Below are 22,556 nucleotides of genomic sequence, written 5' to 3'. Positions count from 1 at the left end.
CACCATTCACGTGTTTTTTTTAGTCCACCATACACCTGACTGCTCTCTCCAGGGGTCTTTCCCCGGAGGCCGCCCTCCTCTCTTACTAAAGATCTTCTCCTCTGCACTCAGCTCGGCTCCGACGCAACACTCCATTTTAGGAAAGGAGGCTGCTATGACTTAATCAGGGCTTCCCTGTGAGAAATGAGGTGTGTGCATGCACATGCGCGTGACTGCAACTTGAACCATTCAAAGGGAAGCCTCAATAAGAATTGTATTAACTAATGCGAGGGTGCTAGTCCCAGATTCTGCACTGTTTTGGTGTGTGTGTGTGTTTCCCTCACTTCACGTGGGCAGCCAAACTGGCTCCTCCCTGCATTCTAGAGGCAAGTAAGAAGGCATCACCATAACAAGGTTGATGAATTTAATCACATCAGAAAAATAGGCCGCTCCTTTAATACTTTGACAGTAGCCTCCCACTAATCAAATGCTAAATTGACCCAGGGAGGGCCCAGAATGAATTCCTCTGAGAAATCCATTCTGCCAAATTACAATATTAGCTTTGAGTAGGCTGCTGCTGCCTTCACAACAGCAACAACTGTATTAACAGTTACAGTTCCTTCATTGCCCACTAACGTGCGGATTGGCAAAGTCATCTTGTGGTGTTATTGCAGGAGCAGGAGCTCCGTGCTCAGGGGAATAACACAAATCCATCACAGCAATTAGCCCAGCAAGTCCGAGTGTCCCCTCCCCACTGGCTCCCACTGATTCTCTGCCTGAAGAGACGAGTAAGAGAGATGCTACACGGTGTAATATTTTTTTATTTGATCAATGGTGATGTTTCTTCTCTCTCTTATCACATCCAACATATCGAGGATTCACTTCTCTGGGTGATGGAGATCAGGTTTTTTGTCACCAGCAAAAGGGGCTTGACAAACTTTTAAAGATTTATCCTACTGAGACATTGAGAGTGTTTCCTAAGTAAACCGGCAACATCATTCTTTACCGCTGTTTTTCAGCTTGACTGGAATGTTTGCTGTTTGGTAGTTGTTAATATTCAGGCCTTTAATACCTTCATTACACAGGGGAGAGCTGAGATCAAATAAAATGAGAGAGAATTTGAACAACAGAGATTGTTGCAATAAAAAAGTCAACATCTTAACCTCCCGTCAGTCCAGATAGTTAATGGATTGTTTTGAGATTAAAAAGCATCTGTGATGAGAGCATCTAAAATATGTGATATTGAAAGGGTTCGCCTGGATGCTCAATAAGTCTGTATTTCATAGTAAAGAGAAAGGCAGGGGTTCGATAGCGTGAGGAAGGCAATTACTTCTTCGGCCTTTGCATGTCTGAACCAGTCAGCAGCCACGTGCTGCACAGTAGCATGTAAAAGGTTAACGTACAGTGTCGTGTTGTGCAGTGTGGGATAAGGGTGTTTGATGTGCTTTATGTTTAAGAGTTTCTCACTATGCCAGTTTGCCCTATCTGGGGATAATTTCTTCCACACTAACAAACTGAGCAGCTAGGCTCTGATGATGATCTGCACACCAGGCCGTCTGAGATCCGTGTCTGCCCTAATTACGTTTGTTTCATGGGGAATATCTGTGAATGGCAGTGTTAAAGATGTTTGGCAGGTTTTTCCAAGGCTTTCGATTCTGGGTTATTAGGCCACTGAAGGCGACTTTTCTCTACCTTGCCTTTTTCCCCTCAACTTTTCTAATGTCATTATGCTAATATGAATACATTCTAATGCAGGTGTTGCATGTTCAGAAATGATGTGGTACTGGGATTGGTTATGTATACACCTAAATCAATCTCAGTCTTTTATCTGCTGACTAGGACTACTCTATTACACTATACCAGGCACTGCTCATAACCTGGCTAATACTATCTAGACCATGAAGCATGGTGGTGGGACCGTTTCAGAAGCTTGGACAGGAGGCTTTTCAGATTTGAGGATGAATGCATGCAAATAGCCTGGGCAACAGTTAACATTTCAGCAAAACAGTAATAGACCAGAGAAAACCGCAGGGAAGTGGCTTAGGGACAATTGTCCTGCAGATGCCAGTTCACTGCCGATATCCAACCTATCCGACAGCGCTAGATAAGATCTGCTTGCAAGTGGGTGATAACCCGGTCAAATCCAGGTGTGCAAAGCTTCGAGAGATAAATCTAAGAGGACTAAAATCTGGATGGCTGCCAAAGAGGGCGTCTTCAAAATATCCAATTATCGATCTGAATACCTCTGTGAGAGATTTAGAAATGACTTTTTTTATACATTTGGACAAATTTTAAAACAGGGTTCATGTTTGTCATTTTTGTATAGATTGTTGTCAAACAATATAAGAATAAAACACAATAAAATGTGGAAATGGTAAAGGGGTCCTATTAGTCTCGTCGGTGCTGTCTATTAAAGCAGAGTGTTCAAACCTTTGATGCAGTACTCTGTCACCACACTGCTGATGTGAAAAGATTTCCTATTCACTAAGTTGGCCTCATGCTGAGGTAATGGGAACGTGGGTACAATCTAATGCTTCAGTCAATCATAGAAAAAAAATGTCAGCTCAAAGAAAACCTCATTCATTATTGATATTCAAATAATGTTCCGTAAGGCACCTGCTATTTTTTGAGGGTAATATGTAATAGCCATAGAGGGAAGTCGTGATAGGAAACAAAAAGGAATCTCCATGTGTCCGTGCTGTTTCTCTTCATACATACTACAGTTAAAGTAGCGCTGTCATTTCTGCTTGGACTTGAAATCGCTTCCCTCATTCATCTGATGTGAATGTGGCACTGATGCCAAAGAGATGAATCACGAGGAGCTGAGCTTTGTACATGTATTCAAAAGACCGAACTTAACCTGCGCCGGTGAGCAGCTTGTGTTGCCATGGAGACGTACACTTCTTAAAAGTGAGTCATCGTCATTATATTGAGAGGCCAAAGTTATGCCCAAATTTAGCTCCATGAATTATGCCGCACTGATTGACCTTGCTGGTGTTATGGTGGATGTGATATGAAAAACGAAATTTGTCTTGTTTAGGAACCTTTTGTAACACGTTGTCGACCAGGCAGGAAGTGAACAGCTTTCTGTTGTGACTGTAAACATGAGCATCCACTTTAATCATGTGCAAAGAGATTTTCCCCCATGAAATATAATTGATTTCAGTCAAAATTGTACACATGATATGTACATGTATATACTGCATTTATATATATATATATATATAATTATATACATCAGAGACTCTTTTTCTCAGAAGATGAGCCCCAAAAACCTATAGTAACTTCATTGGGTTTTGGTAAGCTTGGTGTAGTTTTTTACCTTAGTAGTAACAGGCCAGCAAGCTTCCCCAGATTTTTCTGTGACTGAGATATTGAACAAAGTCTGAGAGGCCTTATTCTCCCTGGGAGTGTTTTTTCCGCGACCCACCACCTGCACTGCTTAAATAGAGTAAACTTTTGGCACACATCACTCAAATGACAGTTGATGCCCTCATTTACACTATGTGGCTGGAGTGACATATAGAAGGTGAAGAGGTGGAAGCAGGTGAAAGCTTTTGTCAGTGTCGCACACGTATGTAACAACATGAAATTGATTTATATCCACATATAAGAAAACCTTCATTTTTACTGATGCATCTTGTTATTTTGTATCCAGTTAGCAGATTAAACACCAACTTTCTGGTTGAGCACTCGCCAACTTCCCATGGACGGCGTGCACAGCATACAGGCATTATTGCTGTCAGCTCAGGTGGGCTATCTGTGTACAATCTGTCTGATTGTCTGACTGCTTGTGTTTCTTACCCTGATGGACTTTGTTCTACAGATGCTGCTACGTTCCCTGTTTCCACACCTCTGCTATTATTTTCCTTTCCCTAACATATTTGAATTACTTTACAAGAACAGTGTCATCCTAATCAATACAAATGATACCAAAATTACAAAAAAGTTGTAATAAATGGAAAAGGACAACTCAACCATAGAATCTAAAGGAGGCAAAAAAGTATCCCTCCTTCATTATTCCCATCCAGATTTCTCTCAGTCCACTGTTCACTCACAGTTGATCTTCTCTAACCTCTAACTGTAGATGTGCATTCGTTAATAAAGACCCTGATCGTGTTCATGCACAGATCATGTAAGATTATGGGAATCCTGTCACAGCAGTCAAACTGTGTCAGCAGTGAACCTCAGCACATTTCCTCAGTCCCTGCTGAGACATTTTGGACTGTTTTTGCTACTGATCCCGTTATACCCACAGGGTTGTGGGGCGCTGTGTACCAATCGATCTTGAGCAAGGGCTTTTGTTGTGGCAAACTTCCCCTATGGTCCGTTCAGCAAAGAGCATCTTTTTCTCTGTCTCCCTTACATCCATTTTCCTGGGACTGTCTGTACACTGTAGGATGGTCTTGGCAAATCCATTTGATCTTTTCACCTACCATTCTAGTTTCCACTGTGGTCAGCAGTTCTTCACACTGTCCCAATTGTTACCTGATCATTCTGGGAAGATCCTCGTTGGTGATGTGACCTGTGTATGTAGTCTTCTGTAGCATCTCATTTCAACTGCTTGGATTGTCTTCTGTAATTCTGACAAAAGAGATTAAAAAAAAGCGCAGATATCACAGAATAAACACAGATGCATGAACTAGTGAGAGATGTGTCACAGTCAAATCAGGCAGAAAAGTATTTTCTGCAGAAGTAAGCTACACTCATGTGTTTATGCATAAAAGAGTGTGTTTGTGTGTTTGCGTTGGTGTGTGTTTATTTGGGCATGGTGTGTGTGTGTGTGTGCGTGTGTGTGCATGCTGTAAACAGTTCAAGGAAGGCAAAAAAATAAGAAAAAGCAGGAGTCCTTAAATGTCACATTACTCAGCACGGTAACTACGCTCACGACATGCGATGTGTCAGCCCACATCATCATCGCCCACTGAGCATGTGCAGTACAGGCCCCCAGCCCTCCACGTGCGCTCGGAATATGCACAAGATGAACAAGGGGATGTGCTTTAACACATCCCGAGGGTGGGAAATGCAACTTTAATCACCTTTTTCAAAAAAACTTTATTCGTTGTTGTGCTGAGTGGCATCGTCATCCCCCTGGTTGCACTTATTGTTGTGCTCACTGCTCGCTCTTTGTCGTCATTGTCGCAAAAGCTTAGACAGCTTCACTTGTCGGCCGCACTTCCAAGGGTCGGCCGTGACTCCTGGTGATAAATGAGGCCTCTTCCTCTTCTGTGTGTGTGTGTGCATTCGGCGTGTGTCCTCTCGTAGCTCTCTTTGCTCGACCTCCCAACCAACCAAGACTCCATCCCAAAATGCATTGCCTCCAGCTACATGATGCAGTGGCTGAAGTCCTGCAGCTATTTTTATTCATTTTCTTCCAGCCAGTTTTGACAAGGCCTCATGTTCCTCCCTTTTTCCTGAAAATATAATATCCAGAGACTAAAGGAGCAACTTTCAACTTCTTTTGTCCCCAATCTGCAATTTGTGTTTACAGCAAGGGGTACAACAAATAAGACATAAAAACATAAAATAATCAGCATCTTGCTATCTGTAATACAAACAGCCATCATCAGGGACATAGTCATCAGAGACATCATAGTCAACATCATCACCATAACTACCCAAACCACATTGTATATTGTAAAGACAATACAAATCAACATTGTCTCTTGTATTGTCTCATGTAAAAACAACACTACACCACACACTCAGCCAGGTGATGGCGTTGGTCACACTAACTCTTCCCCCATCCTGAATTAAAAAGAGAGTTGGCTGAGGAGATATAAGAGTGCTTGTACATGTTTGTCTTTAAAGGGGTTCCCAAACCAACAGGTTAAAGAAAACAGACATACATAAAACGAAATCATGAGTGATAAACAGTTGATCTCAGGTTCACAGTGTCTGTGTTATAATGTCCTGAGCTGTGTGCATTGTTGAGCTGCAGAGTGTGCTGCATATTCACTGAGGGGTTTGTTTGTCCCACAGCTGTGCGGCTGTTCATCTCACAGCTTCAGAAAAGCCAATATTGTTGTGTTTCATATTGGGAGGAAAGTCAGATTTGTCTTTTTTCAGGGCGATTGCGTTGCGCTTCAATGAACGTATTCCCTTTGACTGGGTACAAAACAAGTCTGCATGCCAGCTGCGGCATACATTTTTTTCACTATTATCCACACAGATTCTCATCTTTTAGAGATGAATAGTAAAATAGATATATTTGATCCCGTTGGTATTTAGAGTCTACCTTTCATACTGAGTACTCCCGTAAAGACACTTCCTTTTCCTTTCAACTCCAAATATCAACCTTCCTCATCCTCACAACCAAACGAAATCTAACCACCATGTGATTTAAGCTGGACGCTGGTAGGGAAGTGGCCATCGCATCATTCAGGAGACTTTTTTTCCGTTTATTTTTTCACTGAGAGAAAACAGAGTGACTACACACAAACACATACACACCCACACAAAGAAAAAAATATTTCCCATTGTGCATAATTAGCAAAAAGGGTAAGATGCCAAATCATTGCATTCATAACAGGCTGGATAGCTTCCAGCTGATAGTTGTTTGACGAACAAGAGAGGGAGAGCAGAGGGAGCTGGATTGTAAATATCACTCTCGCCGCTGTGTGGGATAGCAGGGAATTCTCTAATGGCGTATTTAACTGATGTTTATCACAATCATCATGGCACACTCTAATCTGCTATTTGAGTTCTACCCCTTTTTGAATTCTGTAAACCTGTTGTGGGACCCAGAGCGTATGTACAACAGCCACTGAGCAATACATGCTTACAAAAAAACTACAGCAACTAGAGAATAATTTCAGTTTGTTACAGCATGGGTCTAATTGTTTATAATTAGCCATGCTGATTATACTTTTGATCCCCAACTCTTGCTTGAGTGACTTCAACAGTTTGAACTTTTGGGAGCCGCTGTGGCTCCGGGGGTAGAGCCACTATTCAGAAGGTCAGCAGTTCGATGCCCAAGCAGCCCAAGTGTGGGCAAGCTACTAAACCCCAAATTGCTTCTAATGGTTGTGTTGCTAGTGTGTGAGTGATGTGTGATAGAGAAAGTGCTGCACATAGATAGATTGTATTTATTTCTGTGAGAATGGGTGTATGTCAAAAACTGTACTGTAGAGAGCTTTGTATGGCCATCAAGACTATAATAGCGCTATATAAATACAAACTGCTGCACGGGTTGGAACTGTCACACAGACATACTGGTCAGCAGCTGAGGAACTGAAGGGACAGCAGCTGTCCCCTCTTTCTGAAGCCAGAAATGGAGAAAAAGAGCCATCCAGTGGGCTGCAAGCAGATTATGGAGAAGGAAATCAACCTTGTCTTTATTTGTTGATTCACCGATGCTGAGTCTGAAACACAAACGGATCAATGTTTGAAGTTTACTACACTTTTAACATCAGGAGTATTTGTCATCATTTTTGTCATCTTTATTTCATTTTTCTTTTAAGGTTGTAGGGGAGAGCGGGGTAATGTGGGAATTTTTTTACATTTGCTCCCCTCTAGGCGAGCTAAACTGATATGTCAGTAAAATTGACACATTTCCCATTAATTCAGGATGTTTTCTAGCAATGGAAATTATCAGAATGTCTTCAGGACAAAAGGCAGTGAAAATATGATTGTTTTAAAAAAAGTGGTCTTGTGTCCCACTTTACCCCGGCTACGGGGTGAAGTGGTCCACTTACTTTTTCCACTTTAAAACTACCATAACAACACATGTCGTAATAGTTAAAATCCTGACAACCACACATTCCAAAACTAATATCGGACTAGTAACAGAATCATGGGGATTGGTCAATTAAGCACATTTATGATTATTATGATTCATGTGATCTCTGGCACACCCTAGCTTACCTGCACATTGTTTCTCTGTCCAATTGGCAGGGACAGGGATATCGTTTTTCTCTGTGTATTCAGATGCCAGTTCACAGCACTTAACTGGAGCAAGGCCATGGAACTGGTCAGCTAGTTGTTTCAAGTGTTTGGCAAGCTCCTCCTCCATCTCATCTGTGAATATTCTCTTTACCTCAGCTACTGCACCCAAGGCTACTGATTTTACTTCCCCTTTCTCTTTTTTCTTTCTGAATCTTTTGAGGGTTGTCTTATCAATATTTCTATCCCTTCCAGCTTTTCTTAAGGACTTCTTTCCTTGCATGACCTCAGCGGCTGCACTCTCCATCTCTGCGAGGGGTGTTTGGCCCCAGGTTGTCTTCCTGGTGTAGTTTCTTGGCATGGTGGCTTTCTACAATGTTTATGACATTAAAAATAAAACATATATAATGTAATATAACACTAGAATATGTTTAAGACTAAACTTAACTTGTGCTTCACAGCATTTGTCCCACTTTACCCCACAGCCACCGTTTTAGAAAAAACAACATCTCTTAGCAATTCAGGCTAATCTTCAGCTAGCATCAATCACATGGTTTTATATGTTGGAAGTTCATCAACATGTATGATTTATTTTTTTCTACCTGAATCAATTTGTTTTGACACAACAGTTGATTAAGTTCAAAGCAAGAAAATTTACTTTTACATGCAAAAAACACATTTTTGTGAAAAAACATACTTTCCACAGCACCAGCACCAACTTCTCCTTCATGGCAAGGGGGGAATGGGAGGGGCTTGAAAACATAATGGTCACATGACCACAAATGTGTTCCGTTGCCTAGATACAGGGGTTGTTTCACATCACCCGATGTCCCACATTACCCCGCTCTCCCCTATGCACCAAGTTCTATTCTGGGATCTTGGAGAACAGCAACATCCATAAAAAAAGTCAGACAGAGAGACACTTAGACAGACATGCAGACAGACCAACGGACGAGGACAAATACACAGACAGACACAGAGAAACACAGACAGACTATCCATCCCAGTTCAAGGACTCATTCTGACTTCCTTGGCGGAGGTTATTATTTCTAAGACTCCAGGTGTGTTCATTCGTCTTCATTTTGCCTCCAAATAAAGTTGTGTAGATAACAGCTCAGCCCATCGTGTTTTATCCAGTTTGATTGATGATCTGATAGGCTGATATGTGGACCAATAAGTCTGAACCGAATGTGACTGATCGATCTGCAGTGTCTTTGTAAAAGGACTCCAGTTGTAATTCATCAAACTGTATCAACTGTTTCATTGATCAAAGTGTGATTGTGCCATCCCTCTCTCTGTATTTCTGTCCGTTTCTCTCTCTCTCTCTCTCTCTCGCTCTCTCACAAACACACACACACACACACACACGTACGTGTAAACACTGTGAAATCATCTCTCAAGCCTTTACTACAGAGGTCGGGTCTCATTTGTACCAAATATCCAAATGCAGTCAGACAACCCCCCCCCCTCCCCACACAAACACACGCACACACAAACACACACACACACACACACATGCCAGCCAGCAAGGCCCATTCGTTTCCATGACAACGGCCTGAAAGTATTATATCATCAGTCAGAAGTGAGCAGGGCAGAAATCAGCGTGCATACACACACAGACGCACGGATACACAATTCCCTTGCTTGCTGTGTGTATTTCACTCCGTCTAACACACAGACACAAACACACGCACCAAAACTTCAAAAAGTACCCTCTCTCCCCAAAACGTCCTTTAGAGCATACGCAGCCTTGCCCTATGTTATGCAAGTTTCTCAGGCTGTAACTTGGGAGAGGTGACATCATCACCGTCAAGATGGAGGCTGGAGTAGAAGTTTTGAGGCAGTCTATTTATTACTGCTTAGTGCTTCTCTGTAAAATCAAACCTGACACGCTTCCTACTCCCTCAAATTCATTATGCTCATCATAAACTACGTTGGTAATTAACAGCACAGGGACATTAACAGAGGCAGCTCAAATTAGCAGTTTGAGCAGGCAGGCCAACCCTTTTAAGACACTCTGAATAATTCACTGTGACTACATTAGCTTATCAACACATTTTACCCCTTAATGAAATCATTAACATCCATGTAGCTGGTTATCAGTGTGGCCTGTGTTAGAGGGATAACCCACATTGATTTCTGATGGTTTCTTTACTCTTCACTCGTCTTGACAGCTTCATTTAAGTGAGTGAGCGGGCCTGCCTGGTGGTCTGCTTCCTTATGATATGAAGTAAGCATCCATATCTGAAGTTTAACTACAACAGGCAGCAGCCCATGGTTTTAGCTCTCTTGCTCTGCCTGGCAAAAGATCAGCAAGGCGGAAGCACTGGGCAGAAAGTGGTGAAGGACGAACCAGGGGGCTTGTTGGTGCGATACTTTATATTGAAAGAGCAGAGATTGCAGGAAATCCCCAAAGACTCTCAAGCATCACTCCACCTTTTCATCAGCTGCTCTTTGAAGGTTATAAATAACCACCAAAGATGGAGGGGGAGAGGGGGGTGTTAGGTAAAGACGTCGAGAGTGGGTGTCCAGTGGGATTTGTACAGTAGATGTGTAGGGGAGAGAGTTCTAGGCCAAGAGCAAGTGAAATGCCACCATATGCATGTGCGTGGTCCTCTCACCTCCTCTTTTCTATTTTCCTCTCTATAAATAAATGTACACACTGGCTCACTGGTGCTGAAGCAACCATAGCCAATCATCAGAAAATCAATCAACAGTGCTTTTCCCAAGTTAAGTCCATAGAAAGTGTGTAGGTGAACATACAGTGCATTTGAAGTGGGTGACATTGCACCCACAGTTGCGATTCATTTGGTACCATACTCCTCACCTAAGAGTGGTAGAATGTCCTTCAGGCTATATATACTTTGTCATGTCATCCTGCTTTAAGTGAGCTTTTCCCTCCTGTGTTACACTTTTGTAAATATCTTTGGGTTTTGGGCTGTTGGTTGAACATAACAAGTAAATTGTCTCTTCCAATGCACACTGTTTCAAAAGAGGTCAATTTTGAAGTGACTGTATTTACAGATCCACTTAAACAAACGATCCATTTTTACCAAAAAAAAATGGCAAATTCTTCTTGATGTAAGTAGGGAGCCATAAGGACAACACCCTGCACTGAAGTTCTTCATTGCTTTTTGTTCGTTTCTGTACGTCTTGCTCTCTTAAAATACATCTGTACATTCCTCATAACACCCTGCACTGAAGTTCTTCATTGACTTTTTTTGTTTACCTCAGTTGAGTCTTTGACTGAAACTGGTGATATTAGTTTGGGCGCCTTTAGAATCCTGCCGAGGGGCAACGTATCCAGCCCTTGTGAGCAACACCTCATCCTCATATACCAATCAAATCCTGATCTGTGCATGTGCAAACACAGATCCAATAAGGAATATATGATTTTGGACAGCAAACATCCGCAACAACAGAGAACAGCAGGATCTCTGTTTGTAAATATTACACCTACTACCTGCTTATTGTGTCACATGACAGTGGATTTGGTCTTTTAGTCACAATCAATATGTAAATATATATATATATATGACAGAAAAAAGGGTAAGGTGCCCCTGTGAAATTGTTAGATGAAGGATTGAAATGAACTAGTGAATTCAATGCTATATGTCTATACTGTCAGCCGATGTGATGCCAAAGAAAGCGACAGCTAGTGGAAATAAGAACTTGAGGATGATGACGGCATAGGAGTAAATGTTTCAACACAGCAGCTAGCTTGATGCATCCGACCGTGTGCAATTTTGCATAAAGGAAGAGCAAAGGTGCAGCAGAGCTCCGTCACGAGGGAAATAGCCAAACAGAAGTCATGCTTCATCTCAGTTCAGAGCCCCTCTGTGGCTCACAGAGGCTTCTTCCAAAGAGCCTGCTAAATTAGAGTGGCATGGGGTGATGCAGGCAGGCGGGTGAGCAGGCGGGCGGTCCAGACAGGAGAACGAAGCAGACTGAGGCACAATGTGTCCCCCAGCAAGCTGAAGCCTGATTGCTGATTGATACACTGACTGCCACTGGTGCACAGTGCAGAAGACGATGGGGAGAACAGGATGATTGCAGAAAAGGAAACAACGGAAATCTGACTGGCCCATGTGTGTGTGTGCTTGTGTGTGTGCGTGTGCATGCGCGGGGGAATGTTGTGTGTGAGTGTATGGTTGTATGCACTACAGCCAGCACGGGCCAGAGCACCATCAGCAGCTGTTAAAGGTTCATCCCAAAGACCTCACTTACAACTGCACTTATTACGAGGGCCAACTCTATCGCTTTGTCTTTCTTTATCTCCTTCGTCCCTCCGTCTGCTCTCAGTACAATTCAGTTTTCCCTTGTTCTGCTTTTCAAGCATGACTATTGACAGAATATTATTGATTGAGTTGTCAAGTTCATGTAACACCTTTCACACTGGAAGTTCTCCCTTTCCCTTCTATCCATCCCCCTTGTCTGTCCACCACCCCTGACTCAACCAACACACACCAGGGCAAAGGTCTTTTTTTTCAATCCCTTAAACATCATGCATAATGCACCACATCTCAGCCTGCGCACTGCATGTAGTACATCAAACGTCATGGCTAATGGCGAGGGTACGGTGGAGCAGCAGCAGCAGCAGCAGCAGCAGCAGCAGCAGCAGAGTGACGCCCTTCGGGTTAAGCCGAGCAGTCTATTATTTGTGCCCACCTCTCCCCGCTGCCACTTAAACACACTCAGCCTCAAGGAGACACTCACTCTGTTGCTATGGAGTTTGTGTTCAGATGGATACAGTCGAGCACACTTTACAGCTCCTCAGGCCGGAGCACTGATATCGATGAAACAGGTCAAAGTGGACTGGTGTGAGTGCATGTGAGTCACAGACAAATAGGTTCATTAACATTGACAGATCATTTAAACCCTAAAACTGCAATTGTGACATACAGTATTTATCAATCAGATTCAAACTAGTTTGGTATTCAGTAAAATATTCTGAAACCCTGATTCGAACAGAATACTTAAGCCTGAAGTACCACATTTGCTCTGAATGGGCCTTTATCTTAAATAGTGCTGACTATACCTCAATGTTCAGCTACAGTATGTGTAGTGTGACTTGCCCCTGACAGTTTTCTCTTACCGTGAGGTCTCATCTGGCAGCCCAGAAAGGACCAGTGTCCATCTTTTGGCCCTGAAAGCGCTTGTTCTTTGCCTGTCTTGAATGAGTATGAGTGAGGGTGACTCACTCCTTAAATGCAGCAGTTGCGTCAGAGGTGAACTGTACAGTACAGTTGAATGAAACAGCAATTCAGTGGCGACCCCTTGATCACTGAATAAACTCATACGTTAGCGGTTGTGTGTCATTGTGTTTGATGGATGGCTTTGTTGCTACGAGACATTCAGCTTAATGTATTTTGATTGTAGTTCCCTGAATCCACTGGAAATTGGAAAATGTATACCTAAGTAGAAGCCGACTTTTCTGTGACTTGCTCGCTAGATTCTTATTTACCGAGGGCTATCGGAACATGAAGTGGGTTTTAACAAATAAGATAAAAAGTGAAGAGCCAGAAAATCAATCAACAGTGTAAATGTTACGTGATGGGCGGCTGTGGCTCAGGGGGTAATGCAATAACCAGAAGGTTGGCGAGTGGGTCAGAAACAAATAACCAACTCTAGCTTCAAAGTTTCAAAATCATTTTGATGCTGCTCTGATTTGTGATAAGGAGAAAGTTGCTTCTGTCATGTCAACTCCTCCTGAATAGATATGTTGAACAATATCACTTAGGATGAGCGGGTAATATCCCCCAAGTCCATAAGGGTTAGAGTTGCTGCCACAACAGCAGTGTCTTAATTCAGGGGCTGCATCCTTCGGAGGCTGCGATTGAATTGATTACATCACAGCGGCACGACTAGACGGACTAATTTGAAGGCTCCTTCAAAAGCATCCTTCTCACATCTTGTTAGCATAGATTTAAATTGTAAGTCACATGGTCACATGTCATTGTCCCAGTGTGAGTGCATGACTGCTTAAGATTTAATGTCCTTGTCTGAGTATAATTAGTAATAATGAACATTGAATGATGTTGGCTATGTGGAATATTTGTGGTAATGCATATAGAATAATGATTATAATAACAAAAACGCATAGCAAGGTTCCCATGGCAACAGCTGAAGCGCCAAAACTTTTCGGTCAGTCCTACAAATAGTATAAGTCAGATAAGATTGTATATTTTCTGACAAAACCCTGCTATCTTACGTACTTGGAGAAACATGATAGATTAGATTAGATGTAGGTTAGATTGCATTATTGTTTGTATTATCAGATTCAAATACTTCACTTTAAATGACAAGACAAAAGAGCTTTTATAGCAACAAGTGGCCAAATCTACAAAAAATAAGTAATAAAACAAAAATGATTTTTGAAGTGTATATGTTTTAAACATATCTCCATAGAAGTGTGACATGGTGAGCGGGTGTTTCCGACTCAGAAGGAGCCTTAGGTCCTAGGAGACTGGGCTTCTTGCTCCTTGGGACTTGATGACCACTCAAAGTGCTTTACTGTGCAGTTTATTGCCATTCACCTATTCACACACACATTCATAAAATACATCTATGGGCTACACTTTTTCTATTAGGGACATATGGGTTTCAATATCTTTCCCAAGGACACTTTGGCATGCAGATGGGAAAGACTTGGATCGAACCGCCAACCTTCACTCTACCCCTCAGCCATAGTTGTCGCCTCTTTGAAGACTTCAGAACACAGTCAGCTTCATGATAATGATCTTTTAGTTATATATACTGTATATATATTTTGTTATCTCTCTTTGTCAGTCGTGTCTTACATTCTAATAATATCCACACTGGGCTCTAATTCGTATCACGAGAGCTTCTTGTTCTTTCTCTTCACACATTAGCATGGCATTTTGGCTTGACTGAGTTTGAGCGATGGAACACAGGCCTGTAACAGTGTTAAACACATCCAGCTGTCGCTGCGAGATGGCCCTCTGCCCTGCTGCTCTGTACCCTCTGTGGCTTTTTACAGGCTGCTCTGCATTGTGTTAGGCTTAAGAAGTCATGGCAGTAGAACAGTGCAGAGGAAGACTGCATCTACTCAAACACAGCGAGATACTGAGGATGCAAATGGGTCAAAAGAGTACAAGGAGAGGGGGCAGAATGGAGAAAACAGTGGGAAAGAAGTGAAGTACTCTTTCTTCTTGTATTTATCTCTGCATCATGTTGCGAGGGAGTTGAGACTGAAATAACTCAGCAGTCAGGGTTTTAACGAGAAACAGGAAAAGAGATCACATTACTCCGGTTTTAGCATCTTTACTGTACACTGGCTTCCATCACTGAGAATTGATTTTAAAATGATTTTACTTGTTTATAAGTCTCTTAATGGTACAGCACATTCCAAACCGTCCCCTCAGGTCTTCTACCGCAGGCTTGCTCAATATACCAAAAACAAACTATAAAAATGTATAGTTTTAAGAAACAACTCAAGATCTATTTCTATTATTTTGCTTTTAATGAATTTTTTTATTCATTATTTTTTTTTTTTTTAACACTATTGTCTTAATTATATATTTTTAATAATTACCTTACCTTTTGCTAGTTTGATGGTTTTGATTTATCCTAAGTCCCGTTTTATTCCTCACATGATCTTATTTCATGTCTTTGATTTCATTATATTAAAACACTTTGAGCTGCATTTGATTTATTATCGTTATTTTTAGACCAAGAGGAGGTGGAATTATAAACCACAGAAACATCACCATCTCATACATTTGTGTTTCCCTTCATTCTTTCTCCCACTCATGGTTAGTCTACTTGCCACTCGTGTGATTGTGAATGATGCAGAGGACATCCTACATCTGTCCAACATGCATACTGTCAGCTTTATGTTTCCAATTAAAACCTTCAAATCCAGGTTCATCCAGATATTAGTTAAACATAACAACACTGCCAAGTTACCACAAGTTCTTAGCTCCAGAATGGCTCTAAAATTGAATTATATTATTTTACTTCACAAAAAAGTGTCAGAGCATACACTTTCGCAGAACTACGCCTATGGTAGCCGCTTTATCTGTAAAACATCTGCCTGTATGCATTCTGGTTGTGAGTGTTTTAGCAGGCTGACATTAGCATTTAGCTCATAGCGCCTCTGTTCTTTGCTTCTTTAAACATAACTGACTTTCATCTCTTCAAAATCCTGCCATATGTGTCGTTGATGATTTGATTGCACTGGTTTTTCTTAATCCGATAAACCATCTAATATTAATCTCATGTTGTATGCATGAGACGCCCTGGGATTTTCACCAATTTATATCTTTACTTTGTTCGTTTGTTTGTTTATTTACCCTTTACTTAGGAAGATCTCCTGAGATCAATATCTCTCTCTCTCTGGGTATAATTACATTTAACACAGAACCCAACACAATATTCAGCATTCACACAGAAATCAGCTGAAAAAGTAGCCTGTATGAGTTAGTAGCATCTTGTCCTCTGAATTATCAGCATCTCTGGTCAGATGTCTTTTGTATGTCTTCCTCAGTGTGTAAATGTATCATGTTTGTCATTTTGCTCTTCCCAGGGATCTCCAAGAATAGCTCCTCTATGTTTACTGTGCTGGTCAATAAAACATTTTGAATTCTCGTGTTGCCATTTGTTGCACCACATGCTCTGCGCCTGATGCAGAGCGCTTGTCTTTCCCAGGGAAGAGTGAGTGTGCTGAAATATGCAACAGATGTTAGCAGTGGCCTGTGAATGGGCTCCTGAGTTGTGTGCAGTAGATGATCACATGGACGACTCGATGCCTGAGCGCCTGTCGCGTTTATCAGGACAGTGGGGCTGGGAAGAGAAGGCGAGTCAAAAGCCAGGGAGAGGGGTTAGAATAACTCCAGTCACCCTTAATAGCCAAACCCCCTCTTTTTCACCTCTTTTTTGTCTTCCTTCACACTCCCACCGTCTGCCAACTTTCCACTTTCCCCTCTATCCTGCTCTCCCCGTTGTTTACTTGCTCACAGTTGCACTCTCTTGCTCAGTTGTGCTCACATTCCCATGCAGAGATGTGGAGTTGCGAATATCAGCTGAACCTCCATCGCCTTTTCTCCCTCCACCCTACTTCCCATCGAATGTCCCCTATATGTCTCTCTATTTTTACTATGCTCCCTCTCCTCTCTTTGCCCTCACTTTGTCTCCTAATGCTCACTTCTCCTCAGTTTCTGTGTTTTCTGGTTGCTCTCTGAGGAATCATACACGGTCCCTGGATGGGCACAGTTAGACTGTCACACTCACTTGGGCAGGGCTCCTTGTCAGTACACATGAGTTCAATGGGTTTCTGTGCTCATATGGTCGACCTCCCTTCCGGGCACTGGAATTATGTTCCCCGTGCCACGCTCTGCTGAAACACACACACACACAAACACACACACACACACACGCAAACTCACAAACCGTTTATAAATTTTTCTAACGCCATGTTTTGGTCCCTTCCAGGTCTGCACGAGTTCCCTACAGACCTGTTCACAAACAAGGAGCGGACAGAAGGAGCAGTGGCCCTGCATGTCCTGTGTGTAAGTTGGCCGGAGCATTTACTGCATTCATGTGCAGGTGTGTCAACATGTCTGTTTGTGTGTCTAAGTGCACAAATGACCTGTATTTTTTTTAAGCAGAAGACGTTACATCACTCTTAAAAGGTTTGGTCAGTGGATTGTCAATAATCTGGCTAATATCCCATAAATTATCTGTGTATTCATGACCTGGTGCAGTGTTGGTCCACTATTCTAAACTATTAAAACTACATCACTAAGTGAGGTGACATGTTCCTTCATTAAGACGAACACTGGCACTGTAATGTATTTAAAACACTCCTACACACACTTTCCTTCCGCCTCTAATACTTTTGAGAGAAGCAAATGTGTAGTGATGCACAGCTGTAAATAATCCAAACATGCACCAAATGCACTATTTACCTCTCTTTAATTAACATTAGGATTAAACTACAGGAGAGTATAGATAGATGGACTAAATTGTTGTTTTTTGTCTAATCAGGATATTTTTTGATTTTATGATAAAATATAAATATCAGTAAAAGACCAGTACATTTTTTTTAATGGATTCAAACTCTTAACGGGATCATAATCTTTGCAGAAGAGCCAGCGATATCATCTTAATTATTACACACATTCTTTGTTCTTGTCAAAATGTGACCATAGAGTTAGTTAAATAATTTGGTGTGTTATACCAGTAGCAGCCTAAGAACGAATTTAGCTTCATGACTCTACCTCGAGCTGAGAGTGAGAGTGTGCAGCAGAGGTCTGGTTAACGGTCAATGATGATGATTGAGGCATTTAATCAGATTTCACACAGCTCTAAATCTACAAAAGGTTTTATACAACTAGTGTCCTGGAAACAGACGTTAATGTGTTCAATTAAAACAATACGACTCGATCCTTCTCAACTCCTCTCAGGTTCCGTTTTTTAATAAAGTCATAGGATGAGTGCTGCTGTCATCCAAAGCAAGGATGAAGAAGTGGTGCAACACATTATATCCTAGATGGCTGAGCAGCAAAGGATCAGGATCAGCAGCACGATGCTCTCCTCCTCTCCCCTCCAGCTTCGCCCAGCGGGGGGGTCAATAAGTGAAGGCCGAGGCTTTGACGGGGCATTTTGCTGTCACTCCAACATGACCGCCACAAATCATGCACGGTGTTCCAGCGCATGGCCCACGTTGTGTTGTGCTACTGCTGATAGTCTCTGGGGAGCTGACTGTAATGGAAGCTCATGCTAGCAGAGCAGCATCTCCAGGGAACTTTGCTGTGCATAAACCGAGCACTAAGAATCTCAGAATGGGCCATTCTGCCAGTACACGTCGGATATTATAGGCAATGTCACTACTTACAGAGCAGCCACCCTCTGAGTTAGCCTTTTCCTGCAGGAGAAGGGCAAATAAAAGTAACCTTTTCTTGGATGCTTAGATATAAAAATACAAAACATACAGTATATCATCACCAGCTTTGTGCCTACGATGTCTAACCTTTAATATAGTGTACTCTGTCATTTTATAGCAGCTGTTTCTGTATTTATCTTTGAGAGACCAGCAGGCTCCCTGTTTTTAAGAACAATCAGGGGTATGACCTGCAGTACTATAGTTTACTATACAGTTTTGATGATTGCAGTCTCTCCAGCTGTACATGTTTAGAAAATGGGAGAATTCACACACAAATAATAGTTCTATAATAATAATAATAGTCAAAATTCATTCCTGACCTTATGAACAGTAAACTATTACTTGACTTCTACGTTCCCTTACAATCTCTTCCAGGAGCATTTAACTGCATTTTTTCACTTTGACATTAGAACGAAAATAAGTTCTGATGAAGATAAATTGAAAAGCCAGGAGTAGACCTAAAGTCAGGTTATCTTTTCCCCAAATCAATCAATTTTGGTTTTTTAAATAATCCATGAATTGTTACGCCCTTCAATTTGCAAAAAAGGTAAGTCTAAGGCTACACACTCAAATGTGTGGTTTGCCCAACCAACAGTCAAAAGAAATAAACAAAATAATTACAATTATATAAAGGTATTATAAACTAGTAAAATCCAATTCACACATTATAGACCAGACATGTTTTTCATTTATATAAATGACGTGATTTACTTGATTATCAAAATGTACCCATCTATAGTTTCAGTACAAAATCTTGTGCATTTAAAAAATATATTTTAAGTTATTTAAAAAAAAAACTTAATTCATTATTATTCTGTTTAAACAGTTGGGACTTACTGGTCATGACTTGTGTTGTGACATCACACTAATCTGGCTTCATAATAATGTACTGACCTCTTTCAACCTGCAGCCCTCCTTTAAACCTGAGTCCGAATAAATACTTGTTTTATGCTAATTACTTGTTAAATAAAAAAATATAAGTCCTCATGAAGCCAAGATGTTTGGTCTGAAAATACTATTGAAAAACAACTAAAGAAAATTAAAGCACAGATGTCATGTCACCATGTGGCTGATGTTGTTGGTATACCAATGCAGTAGCAGCATATGGTCTGAGCTCAGGGATGCTGCTTAAAATATGGTTTTGATGCTGCTGCCTTTTTGTTGTATTCCCCTGTGACTTAGCCACAGAACAGGTCATCCTTCAACCAGAAGGTCGGCGGTTCAATCCTAGTCTCCTGCATTGTGCATGCTGAAGTGTCCCTGGGCAACATACTGCACCAACATACTGCACTGGCAGTGAATGAGTGATGTGTGATAGAGAAAGTGTTGCACATAGATGCACTGTATGAATGTGTGTGTGAACCAGTGAATGGGGAAAACTGTTCTGTAAAGAGCGTTGAGTGGTCATGAAACCTAAACAGGCTCCTTGCAAATACAGACAATTTGCCATTTAAGTGAAGCTGCAGTCAGAGATTCTCATTGATCTCAATGATCACAGATAATTCCTGTAGTGGATTCAGCTAAAAGGCAGTTAACTGTAAACGATCTGCATTGAAGCTTTGTTTCAGAATTTTAATATCACAGTATTTTACCTTCCGCTGCTTATGTCTTGGCAGCTTGTGTATACTGCTGACCCCCATTTCTGCACCACTCATTAATACTGGCATCATCACTTCTCACGGGAGATTTGCTCTCAGAAACATAAACATAACTCTTAAAGACTTTCATTTCTGCTTGCACACGAAAAACATATGCACAAGTGGAAAAAAAAGTACTTTCAGCATATACAGTACACTTGTATGCTCACCGATAGCCCCACACTTGCTGACATCCAGTTACACTAGATTTAAGATGTTGATAAGTGCTGCTTTCATTTTACTCCCTCAACCCTACATCAGAATCCAGATTAAACCCAGTCATCAGGATTACATGGTGACCTTTGACCGTTTGCTTGCCCTGAATGGACAAACCTTTTGGTTTATGGCACGCCTACACACTCACACTCACACACACACAGATCTTGCTTTCAGAAACAGGAAGTAAAAGAACTGCTGGTTCTGAGCACAAAAGGAAAAAGGAATATTCCTTCACCATGTCATTTTTGCTGTAAGCAGGTCCTTGAAAATAAATTATAGCTGTAAGAGTAGTCATGTCTTTCCTTTGTTCACACATTTCCAGTCAGTCTGTCGTCACTACACCTTGGCAAATTCTCTCTCTCTCATCGCTTCCCTGTCTTGATACACTCAGTGTATTGTTTGGGGTGAACAATGTGATGCCAAGGAAAGCTTGAATGCGGAGGATGTTTATGAAATGATTCCAGGAAAGAAAACAGTTATAAAGAGTCTTGCCGAGGGGATTATATGTGGGAGACATTTTAAATAGTATTGAAGGTATCTTGTGGTGTTCCGAAAGGCTTAATGTTAGAGAGATTATCATTTGTTTTCTCCAAAAGTGGTATTTACATATAGTTGTATCTAATTATTATGAATAAGTTATTTTGCTCATGATACAAATTTATTTTGCTGTAGTTAGAAATTAATAACTTTAAAATTTAGGCCAACAGATCCATTGTTTATTAAACATAAAGCTCTCAAGTTTAAAGACCTGGTGGATTTAAAACTGTGGATACTTTGCCTGAAAGTGAGATGACAGAAAATCCATATTTTGTTAGAGGTGTTAGCATCTTTAAAAAAAATAAAACAAAGGGTGAAGATGGGCGTTAGACATTTAAGCTGATTCATGAATAATTTAGTGAACAACAAATTATTTAATTTTTGGTCAGATATTGTTCTTTAGCTTTAGCTAAAGGTTTGATTCAATGTCAGAGGTCCTTACTTATTTGTTCTATACATCTAGACAGTACATTTCAGTAGGAGAAAAGGCTAGATGTGACTAGGAGTAACTGATCTAGTAACTGGTACAGTGTTAACTTTTTAATGCCAGCATGTATTAAATGTAAGGAATAACTCGCCTTTGTAAAAATGTAAATTGCATGGTTATGTTATTCGTGAATTTTTTATGTATGACCGTTAATGTAGTGAACTGCATTTGTGGGATCAGCTCACCGACTCCGTATCCCTCAATTAGACCTGTTTCCCTTTTTCATGATAATTTTAATTTAATGGGGTTTTCTCAAAATAGAATAAAAAGAAGAAGAAGATGTGAAAGGTGGTAAACGTCAGCACTTTATTATATTTCTCTCTCTTTTTCTCTCCACAGACCATTTACATGTTCTGTGCCCTGGCTCTGGTGTGTGATGACTACTTCGTCCCCTCCATGGAGAAGATATGTGAGGTATAATGCAGCACACTTTTCAAATTAAAACAACCAGGTTTAATAGTAATGGAATCATTTTGACTTTCTTCCTCTCGCTGGTTCAACAAACAAGTCCAACTTCACTTTCTCACTTTCCCACGAGCTTTCAGTCAGGAAAAGTTTGGAGGAAAATCTCTTGACTTTATACATTCATACGATAGGACTATTATTGTCTTTGTGCTCATTTAATATATTAGTGTAACACTGCTCATGGTAACACAAACAGATCTCAAAGAAAAACATTGATTCTAGAGTTGTGTATTTACATCTATAATTTAGGGAGCATATGTTAATGCATAAAATGTCAAATACAATTTGGATTTCACTGCAGGAAAAGAAAACCGCAGAAACTGAAATCTCATCTCCAAGGCTTTGTTCATGTACCTAAATAACTTTACATTTTTCTATTTAAATATTAACGCAATTTTGTCCACGCTTAATACAATATATAACTCGATCACAGATTACCTAG

At 41.0% G+C, this 22,556-nt stretch overlaps 1 protein-coding gene across 1 annotated transcript in view; it reads left to right on the top strand.

Annotated features, from left to right (window-relative positions):
• LOC128436767 (sodium/potassium/calcium exchanger 3) overlaps nt 1–22,556 on the top strand; it is a 44,762-nt gene that overhangs the window by 8,952 nt on the left and 13,254 nt on the right. Inside the window, exons 3-4 of the mRNA XM_053418615.1 lie at nt 17,317–17,393; nt 21,989–22,063. Of these exons, the coding sequence (XP_053274590.1) occupies nt 17,317–17,393; nt 21,989–22,063 (152 nt within the window). The remainder of the gene's footprint in view (nt 1–17,316; nt 17,394–21,988; nt 22,064–22,556) is intronic.

The sequence above is a fragment of the Pleuronectes platessa genome, chromosome 3 (assembly GCF_947347685.1).
Source record: "Pleuronectes platessa chromosome 3, fPlePla1.1, whole genome shotgun sequence".
Lineage (NCBI taxonomy): Eukaryota > Metazoa > Chordata > Actinopteri > Pleuronectiformes > Pleuronectidae > Pleuronectes > Pleuronectes platessa.
This window is presented reverse-complemented; position numbering and strand designations above follow the sequence as displayed.